This window comes from Trematomus bernacchii, unplaced genomic scaffold (genome assembly GCF_902827165.1).
Source record: "Trematomus bernacchii unplaced genomic scaffold, fTreBer1.1, whole genome shotgun sequence".
Lineage (NCBI taxonomy): Eukaryota > Metazoa > Chordata > Actinopteri > Perciformes > Nototheniidae > Trematomus > Trematomus bernacchii.
In genome coordinates this window covers 11,837,598-11,848,249 of record NW_022987698.1, presented here as the reverse complement: position 1 = coordinate 11,848,249, position 10,652 = coordinate 11,837,598, and the positions used below count along the sequence as shown (strand labels likewise).

The 10,652-nt window shown below is 36.7% G+C and overlaps 1 protein-coding gene across 2 annotated transcripts; it reads right to left on the bottom strand.

The window, feature by feature from the left end:
• Window positions 1-283: 283 nt before the first annotated feature.
• im:7151449 (complement decay-accelerating factor) lies at window positions 284-8,561 on the bottom strand. Of its 2 annotated transcripts, XM_034139142.1 has the most exons (13): window positions 8,347-8,561; window positions 6,926-7,111; window positions 6,708-6,807; window positions 6,135-6,205; window positions 5,681-5,863; window positions 4,427-4,492; window positions 4,250-4,330; window positions 3,978-4,052; window positions 1,823-1,861; window positions 1,701-1,742; window positions 1,559-1,610; window positions 798-873; window positions 284-592 (listed from the first exon to the last, which is right to left on the bottom strand). In XM_034139142.1, the coding sequence occupies exons 1-12, from the start codon at window positions 8,426-8,428 to the stop codon at window positions 816-818; spliced, it is 1,035 nt and encodes a 344-aa protein (XP_033995033.1). In that variant the 5' UTR covers window positions 8,429-8,561; the 3' UTR covers window positions 284-592; window positions 798-815. The 2 variants fall into 2 exon arrangements, with proteins under 2 accessions (XP_033995033.1, XP_033995034.1); XM_034139143.1 differs by lacking the exon at window positions 798-873.
• Window positions 8,562-10,652: the final 2,091 nt, after the last annotated feature.

The window sequence follows — 10,652 nt, the reverse complement described above, 5'->3', positions numbered from 1 at the left end:
TATCTTTAACAGTCGCCGTTTCAGTCTGCAATCTGAAGAAACCACATTGTAAGCCTCTTGAATCAACTTTTCTGTCTGTCCTAACAAAAAAGCACATAAATGAATGAATTAAGATTTGCATACACTGCAAACACACACACACACACACACACACACACACACACACACACACACACACACACACACACACACACACACACACACACACACACACACACACACACACACACACACACACACAAAAAGGAAAAATACATTCCCAAGACTTCATTAGACATGGAAGCAATGTTAAGGATTTTATTCCAGTCTATAACATAAATAACATACAAAATAGCAATTTTATAGTGGCATAAAGTATTTACAACTGTTAAAATAAAGCGGCAATACAAAAATCATAAAAAAAGTGCTTTTCAGTGGATTTTGTTTTAAATTATGATACTTTTACAGATTTGAGTATCTGCCATTTGAAGTGCAATATCTTAGTTATCTTTTTTCCCCATTGCCTCTGAGAGGCACTACTACTGTTTTTTTGGCCCATCCCTCCTGGGTAACAGATGCTCTTTAGTAGATAGGCGCGGTTCCATTTGCAGAGCTGAAAAAAAATAAGCAGAAAATTGTTTAGTTTGAGCTACATTCATAGTGGTGCAGAAAATGAAAAGAACACGACATTCAGGCTTGATTTTTCTTCATATGCCCCAATTTAAGAACAATATTTTTAACATTTAAATACGTTTTAAGAGGTATTTTGGTTGGCAATTGCTCTTATAACAGTTAACACACAGGGATACAGGACATACCTTTGTCAGGCTGGCAATCTAAAGATTTTGGAACTGTAATAACTCCGGCTTCAGGTCTTCTCTGGTGTCATATGAGCTATGGTGTCATAAGGAATTTATGTCAGAATTGTTGGATTATGTCATTTTTATGTTAAGATTTTAGTAGTTCACCAAAGGGTGTTTTATTAGGTATTAACTTAGTATTCTGAAATGTTAGTGTTAGTCGTTACAACTTTGAGAGAACAATGATTTATTTGTCAAATAAGCTTTAACCTTGGCTGTTAAGCATGCATGTGTTTATATGAATTGGTCATGTTTAAGGAATGTTAATCTGGCTGTAATCAGGTATTCGCTTTATCTTGATTTTAATTGAATTCATAAGATGTTACAAATCTTTCAGTGCCTTCATCTCTGCATGTTTTTGTTTGTCAAATCAGGCTACATGCATTCCTAACAACTTTGTCACAGAGTCAAAAACTGTTCTTTTTATTGAATTTGATTATTAAAGACATCCTGATTCATAAATCCGGCCTGAAGGGAATCTACTTCCTGATGCTGTGTCCATGTCACAGCCGGTTTTATTAAAGGATTTCCTGTTGACTTCCCTCATTCCTCAGCAGAGGATGCATGCTGTTTGCAGACATATTTGCTAACATTGACCTTTACATTATGTTCTGAGAGTACAACAAGTATATTTAAAGTTAAAAGGAGCAGAAAGTGAAAAGAATAAAAAGCATAATCAAGTAGGAGTCATGCATTATGAGTAAAGCAGTGGATCTCACCCTTTTCTCTTCAGAAGAAACTTGTGTAAAAAGAGCGCCATTATACACACAGCTGTAAAGAAAGAAAACATTAGAATATGCTTTGTATTTCAACTGAAAAATGTAGGTAAATGTTCTCCCGAGGACAAAATATTTACATTACCTAATGAAACGCATATCACACTGATTATAACAGGCATGTGTCCTGAAAAACAAATGCAAAGTTAAATGCAAAGCATACATAAAGTTCAAACATCTTGATTGTAACGAGGCTCAAAAACTCACCAACGTCCTGGTTAGTATCTACAGCCCCATCATGCTTATCTGCAAGTTTACAACAGTTTTATTAGTATGTTAACTATTTCAACTGGCATGAACAACAGCACTCACTCAGGCTGCATCAGATATAAACACACACAAAAAGGTCTGTTGTGTTGCTGCCAGCTCATTCCTCTCAGTGTCTCCATGTTGGATTATTAAAGCAGAGAAAGACCAACACATTAATATAATAGCTGACACAGGGACTGAGGGAGGGATACATGTCTGAATATTAGATGACAGTTATCGTCAGTTAGTAAATTACATTTTGTATTACCCGCCTTACAAACAATAATAATTAGAAGGCGAACTCAGAACCATGAATTAAATTGAGGAATTGCTTTCTGCTGGAGATTTAATTGAGAAGATTAATACCACTATTGTTCGCTGTTGAATATGAGGCTATATCCAACAGATGGTTAGCTTAGTTTAGCATAAAGACGGGAAACATGGGTAAACAGCTAGCATTACAATTCCCTCAAACATCAGAAATGCACTTATTATTATCTCATTAGTTTAATATGTGCAAAGTTTAAAAACACATTTTACAAGGGATTAACTGCTGGATTATATATATTATGTCCGCTGTGAGCAGTCTTCGCTTGTTGCCAGGCAACTGCCCAATACCCAATAAATAGCCTGTTCCATTACCCCCCAATTAAATATCACATTGTTGTTGTGTTTACACTTTGGTTCTTCTGAGTCTTTATTTATTCCCTTAAATTTAACTTGTTAGTTCAAGTTTTTCAGGAAATGTCTAAATGAGTAACTTAAAGTGGACCTATCATGCTATATATGAATAATATATTGTAGGGCCATACCTATATAAAACATGTTTGTGAAGTTTTTTTTTCAAAATACCAAACAGATCATGCATTTTAGCCATGCCTCATTTCGCTCTATTAGCTGTATTCCAGCCCTGTTTTTGCAAGGGCTGATTCTGTGGCAAATGAGCTGCAGCTGACCACGCCCCCCTGCAAAGGAGGGGGGTGAGGCACGAGCGTCATGTTACCATGCTGTTACCATGCTGTTACCATGCCACGGCAACCTCTCATTCCCCTGATAGGTGGAGAGTTGCGGAGCTCCTTGTTTCTGACGTCAGAGATATTTCAAATCTGTATCAGTCTGTATCAGATCCGTTGCAGCCCCGTTTTTAGAGATTTGGGTATGGAGGAAAAGAGAGAGGGTTGTGTTTTCTGACACTTGGTGAGTTCCCTGACACACCAGGGACATATATTCATGTATAAAAGACGTACAAAAGTGCATTTTGCATGATAGGTCCCCTTTAATAGTCAGGGAGATCTTTTTGTGTATGAGAGCAGCACAGAAGTCATTTTATTTTGTATTATGCTGACAAAAATTCAACTGCTTTTAATTTATGACTCATCTAAACAATTTCAGCTTAAAAAATATTTGCAGCATTTCTTTGTTTAAATCCCACAGTACGGTGGCCGACAGGTGCAAACAAATTCCAACGGCCCAAAACACGTCCATCAGGAGAAACGCACTGCAGCTTCAAAAACTATATACAATATAACTATCACGGTCACTGGATATGTACCTAAATAGTTAGTTTTATTGGATTATTTTAACAATGTGATCGCAGGATTCCTTCTGATATTATTTCAAATATTTTGTAAGCTAGCTAGGTAACCTAGCTAACCTAGTCATTCAAAATATACGAGCTACACTAACAGCTGGTTAACTTTATAATCACTTTTTAGTATCCCTGAGCTGAGCTTTTTTTGTTGTTGCTGTGTTTCGTTTATGGCGCGCAATTAGTAAGCTTTGCACATGTTTCGTCAAGTTGATGAATGTTTTTCTAAATCCTGCGCATCTGTCAAGTTGGTGAAGATGTTTCTTTATTTGCATGTTTTGTCACATTTGTGTCTTAACATTTGCATCATTTCTGAAGCTGCAGCCAGTTTCTCTTAATGGAAGTGTTTTCTGCCGTTGTAGCGCGTTTGCACCTGTGGGCCACCATACCACCGTGATGATAAACAAACTAAAAAGACGCACAGTTTATAAGGCTACAAGGAGGGCTCCGGAAGCATCTGCTGCTGGGAGGCACAGTAAAAGCCCAAGCTACAACTTGACAGCTTTTAAAAAAATGGTTCAATACCTTGAGATGAAGACGACGTCATTGATGGTACACTGGTTGTAGCTCTACCTTCAGCTGTCAAATTGTCTCTGCCACCTTTGAACAGAGCGATCACAGCAATTCTTAGTTCTTCTAAAGCTTGGACAGAATACATGTGATTTGTGAAGCTGAGAAGCAATTTCTGAGATGCATGCAGCATGCACATAATCCAATCATGCTGCCAAGTGCTGTGCCTAAAAGGTTTTTAACTTAATTACACGCCCATCGGTTTGTTGGGAGACATATTTCTTTACCTCCTACTGAAGGTGAGACAGCTGCTGTTGTGCTGGTTCTGACAGTTTTATCTCTAAGAGCTGTGGGTGTGGCAGAGGAATCTGTAGAAGTGGAAAATAATAAGTCAAAATGTCTTAACAAATGATAAAATATTGTGAAACTGGATTTCTTGTATGGAGGCGATATTATTTATATACCTTGTGCTGGAGGTTTAGGTGTTGGTGTTACCATTTCTGTTGTAGATATAGCTTTGGCCGTCACTCCTATGAATAGAAAACTGGTGAATTTATCTTGGGTTTTAATCAAATAAAATAAATCAGCAGTTTGGTGGAGGAGCATTTCAGTTGACATGCAGAATGTGAAAAATCTTCCCCTGATCCTCCTAAATCAAAAGGTTGCTCTTTAGTCAATACCTTGTTAAGTTGTTAAGGAGAGTATGAGTGTGACAGTTAGTATTAAAGCAACTGTGAGTGAGCACAGCCATGAATGGTGAATAGAGAGATGTTGTGAAGCTTGAGTACTGCTTCATCAAAGAGCTGGGATCAGAGTGTCTGGAGAGGAGTTGAAGTGATGATGTGTGAACTTGAAAGTGTTCAATACAGAGTGTCGTCAGTGACACCATGGCAACACCTACAGCATGTGCACTGTATTTAATTGAATACAGTATATTACAGATAAACACTCTGTTCATGTTCATTAAAGATTGGAACGTTTTGACCACGCAATACAAGACAACATGTCAAAGCATGCCAGTGGTTTTCCTGAGGAATATTACATTGCAGGCAGAATTTCATTAAGGGGATGTACTACTCGTGAACTGGGTACATATTTCAACTCATAGATATGAAATATGAAACTTCACTTTATTATTTTTTACCTTAGTGTCTCCCCTTAAAAGGGCCATATTTTGCTTTTGGGGGTTCCACCTTTCCTGTAGTGTGTTATATAGGTTTAAGTACATGTAAATGTCTGCAAAGGCTTAAATCCCAAAGTTCCCTCTAGAGGGAGTTTCTCTCACACACACCCTGCCTTAAACGCCTCCATTGGACTCCTTTGTTTTCTATCCAACATAGTGACATCACTATGTAACACTTGCGCTTGTAATGGCTATCGTGCTCCAAATAGGAAACCTGAGATTAAATGACCGTAATAGGGCCCCTTTAAAATAATTATACTATTCTGTTGTACGAAAATGAATAAAACGTTGTCATTGTACAGATGTCCATTACACTCTTTCATGCAAGACTTTGAGTAGGAAAGCATCAATGTTTTAACAGCAGAAATGTCTAAATTCATTCATTACACCATACAAAGACTGGAAATCTATCTACAAATATATTGTATGGTTTGAAAATGGGGGGACCTAATGTAAATAGATTTGTTTAAACAATGGGTTAATACATGCAAAACCACCTGTGTGGTCCACATCCACATGAATGGATTGTCCTTACCTTCACAAGCCGGCGGTGGAGAATCGTATTCACCAGTTTCGCTGCACTGAGTGCTATTTTTCCCAATCAGGGTGTATCCATCTTCACACATGTACTGTATGATTTTTCCATACATTGGTTCATCTCGAGAATCCCATGAGCTTTTGCCATTGGTCAATTTAACAGGTATTTCACATGTTACAACTGAGGAACAAGACAAACAAATGTTTTTCACACATTCTTATTATAAAAATCAAGAGTAAATTCAAATAATGCATATTGTTGTGTATAAACTGTTGTATAAACTGACAAACAATGAGAATTGAGAAAAAGAACAAAGAAGTCAACAACAGGAAGAAGAACTTCATAAAAAAACAACACACTGCTGTCTTTTGTTTTTTGTTGTGGGAAGGACAAAACAATAGTTTATGTTTCTGGTTGCAGCTTCATAAAATACAAAAACAGAGAGACTTACTTTCGCACTTGGCTTTTCCAACCCAACCTATAGCATAGCACTGTTTGTAGCTTGATCCACTGACTTGGAAGCTGTTGAAAGATTAAGGAAATTAAAGCAGGGGCGGTTTATTTAAGGAGGATTTGATAATGTAGAGTTATCATTTTGTATTGCAACAGAAGGGCAATTTCAACTTTGATAGCAAATTCTTACAGAGTTCAGTCAAGAACTAAAAATGAACAAATATCTCAACGTACGCAAATGGAGAGCCAAGTTTCTAATCAGCAAAACCACAACGTAGCACTTCTGGCAACAGCTTTATTTGTCTTTCAAAACTTTCTGGTTATCTTTAGAGACTGTTTCCATTAGCGAATCCACCTTGACTTCAGTCATCTAAGGCTAATTGCCAGCAGCACTTTCTGTACGGCAACTGTACAGCAAAAACACATACTTCGTGGGAAAATGATCAACTACTGATGGCATCCTTTGTGTTGTCACTGTGTTGCAGACACTTGTTTCTCTACCTTTAAATTAATGTATAACTCAGCTAGATAGCAATTACATGGGAAAAATACCTTTCACATTAATACTCACCCTTTGTCACAAATGACTTTTATTACAGCACCAAACAGGGTACCGGCGCTGGTATTAAAGCTCATATTCGGTAGAGAAGTAGGGAGACCACAGTCCTTCTCTGTAATATAAAACAAAACATTAATACTGAACTTTAAGGTCAGGGTATTCACTTCAAAAGGACTAAATAAAGGTTTGATAAGAGTCTCTGTAATTGAATTAAAGAGGACAGGACTTACTCTTGCAGGTGAGATCTGGTTTAGTCCAATTATCATCAACGCAGGTTATAACCCCAGAGCCACTGTCTTTGACAAATCCAAACGCACATTCTAAGGTGACATGAACATCCTTTGGAAAAGTATTCATGAGAAGTGTGTCGTCGGTTAGGACAACATCTCCCCTTGTCTGAGGTTTGGGGCAGTCGGCTAGGGGGGAAAAAGAGACAGAAATTGAACATGAACAGCGACTTCTTTTTGTTTTAAAATCTGGCATGATAATGATCCAGTTCTAGACAATAAAACAGTAGATCTGAAAGCCTTTTATCCAAAAATGTAAATAAATAAAGCTAATATCAGACTTGTCATATAGTCATTTATATTAATGGTAATATGCGGGTGAGAAAATCCCCTATGTGTAAGTTATAAATGATGGTAAATATTATTTTAGTTGCTCACTTTTTATTAGGTCATAAATTCAGCAGTTTAAAGTTAGTCATTAACTAAGAGTCCTTTAGTCTACATGTCAATACTTAAGCTGTTAATTCATGGATTTTTCGTCCAAGAGTATCTCCAAAACCGTGCAATTTCACAGTGCTTTTATGACTGATGTATAAACATTATAAAAAAAGAAAAAGATACAATAATTCAATAACTATTAAAGCCTATGTGAAGGATGTCGTTATAAACGGGTCACTGATACATTTTCGTTTAAGCATCTTCATACTTGATGGAGTTGTGTTATCTTTAACTAAACCACAGAACACATCTAAAATATTCAGGGGAGTGCTCCTAACGGTAGAAGATTTATTTTGTATGATCATTGCCTTTTTCCCCATTTTCTATTTAGAAGCATTGCCTGCTGTATAAAATGTGAATGCGCTATATAAATGACAGAAAACTTTACAGAGAAAAGAAAGTCGTAGAGAAATCATTGCTGAAGTTACAGTTGTACTCACTGAGTGGCCACTTTAGGTGAACATACTCTCCATATTATTTACATTTAGGAAGATCATTACATTCAGTTTTTTTCCAGAAGTTTCTAAATGATGTCCTTCCCATTCCATAACAAAACATGTTGACTCAAATACTAAATCATATATTAAAATGAATTAAAACACTTAAATGGCAGTGTTGACATCCATGGAGAAAATACAAGTTTTAATATTTGTTATTATCTACTGTTAGTTTTTTTTTTTTTACGAATATCAGACATATTTAATGTTACTGGGTACCAGGATATACAGTATACAGTATTTATACATATTTAAAAAAAAGTTGGAATCTATGATTATTATTGGCATAATTATAAAAGAAAATTAGAGTAAGCAATTATCTGTTTTATGTAGAGTTGACCAAAGATCTAGTTTAGCGTATCTTGCTTGAACAAATGACTAATAAATATGATCTCATTAACCAGACTGCAAAGTTGATGTAAAACTAACCTGTTGCCTTCGCGAAGAAGAGGTGGAGTAACAGCAGAACTTTGACTGTTCTCCGTCCACAGGTGTCCAGGAGAACCTCCATGCCGGGCAGCAGAAGCTGACTGAAGATCTGATCCAGGTTCCGTCCCTTGTTGATCCAAATCCCCCTGAGAGGCGATGCAGAGCAGCGAGTCGCTCCGCTGCCAGTTAACTGTGGTCCTCCCCTGAACGCACCACTGGATTACTATCTATTTTTGGCCAAATTAGCAGAATTATAGGAAGTTAGAAAAGAATGGCCTTCACAATAAAAGCACAAAGAAACATTAGGTAAATACATAATAATAAACACATTGATAATTTAAATCAGCCTACCCTTGAATTACAGATATTTGATACACATCATTAACCAATCATAACATTGATGTGTCTATTGTGACAACATTCATACCATTATAAGTAGCTATGTGTATATTTGCACTTAAATATTCAGTGACTAGTTTTTATTTTAGTTTTATATATGTTTTCATAGTTTTTTCTTCTTATCTACATCTTTTGTTGTTTGTATAGCGATTCATCTATCTATCCAGCGTTAACAAGTGTCTTATTTTGAAAGGCAAAAAGGAAGTTTCGCTTTTAAAATAGTAGCTTGTATTCCAGAGGCAGGATAGACAACATTCACAGACAGGTTTCAGGCAGAGTTTTCGGAAAGACATGTCAACAATTTCAATGATATAATCTGAACTACTTTGCTGAGTTTCTTTGTTAATGTGTGTGTTCTTTAACTACGCCGTAAATTACACAACACACATTTCCAGTATGACCACCGGTAAGAGAAACCCTGTAGTCCAACCTCCTGTAAGAAGTGGAAACGTCTCCCAATGTTTTGCAAAGCCAAACAGTGGAACATTGTGGGTGTGTCCTGGAAAAAACGGGGGTAATCCCTCTTCGGGTTCTTTAACAGGGGACGCCCACTAGCCTGTTATATTTTACCCTACTTTTTGATTCAAAATATTACTCAAGTAAAAGTACAAAAGTATTAGCATCAAAATATACTTAAATATCCAAAAGTAAGAGTACTCATGCAGATTGGCCCATTTCAGAATAATTGTATATGATATGTTCTGATTATAATTATTGATGCATTAAAGTGTTATCAAAGCTGGTAAAGGAGAAGTTAGTTTTAATGACTTTGTATACTGCAGGGTAGCTTGTGAATTTACTCCAGGTGTAACTAAAGTCTGATTTAAGGGTCGATTATATTTCACATCATTAATCCAAATCTGCAAAGTAACTAAATAAATGCAGTAGAGTAAAATTCCACGATTTACCTCTGTTTGTTTGGAGTAGAAGTACAATGTAGCAAAAAATGGAAATACTCAAGTAAAGTACAAGTATCTCAAAAGTGTACTTAATTACAGTACTTGAGTATACGTACTTAGTTACTTCCCACCTCTGAAGACAACTATTACAAGAACATGATGACAAATATCATAATAAAATAAATCTGAATATATATGGCCTTGGTAAATAATAATAACAATAACAGTGCTTTAAATTGTATTGGCAATAATAATAATCAAACAAATACACAATAAAAAACAATGAATGTGAAGATTGTGGTTGCTTTCTGCAGTAGTTCATACAGTAGATACAGAGTCACTTTTCTAGCTTTCAGTGTTTGCCATGGTTACATTCCACAATTTCCCCTCAACAACGCGGCTGTGCCTCATCGCCTCATTGCCTCACACACACTCACACTCTGGGTTGAATTCCAAGGAGTTCACTCCACCACCCATTTCCAACCACATACGTTTGTTGATAGGGGCCCTCTTCTTACTCCACCCAGAGTTGCCTAAGAAACACAGACATTACAAAGAAACCTGGCAGCAAAGAGCTAATGAAGTTAAGCAGCCTGCATCTGTTCTCTTCAGTGAGCCAGATTAAACACCAGGATATCTTTGATTATGAGATTACATCACTGAAAAACACGATAATAAAGAAGCTTGTGGTCTCTGGTTGGTTGGGATGGGTATTGCCAGCACAATGCTGCAAAACAAAAACAATATGGCCTTTTCAAACTGTGTGGGGCACCTCACTTCCTTTTAAGGTGCTCAAAAAAACTAGCATTAGTAGATAACGGATGACACCTCCCTTCTTAACAACCAACCCAGAAGAATGCATCTGCTTCTCTTCACATCTGATAATGAGGTTCCCACCCAAACCTGGACATCTGTCAAATGCTGCATAATTCACCTGCCATGTCATCCATTTCAGACTTAATTTGATGTAATAAGTATCAGTAACTTAAGTTTTTGCTCCACTAATAC

What these genes read in the sequence shown, in the direction of transcription:
- im:7151449 (XM_034139142.1), bottom strand. Translation starts at nt 8,428, where the DNA reads ATGGAGGTTCTCCTGGACACCTGTGGACGGAGAACAGTCAAAGTTCTG. An exon ending in AAAGTCATTTGTGACAAAGG is followed by an intron (nt 6,206 to 6,707) that starts GTGAGTATTAAT and finishes ATCTTTCAACAG; the next exon opens with CTTCCAAGTCAGTGGATCAA. An exon ending in AGATACTAACCAGGACGTTG is followed by an intron (nt 1,743 to 1,822) that starts GTGAGTTTTTGA and finishes TTTGTTTTTCAG; the next exon opens with GACACATGCCTGTTATAATC.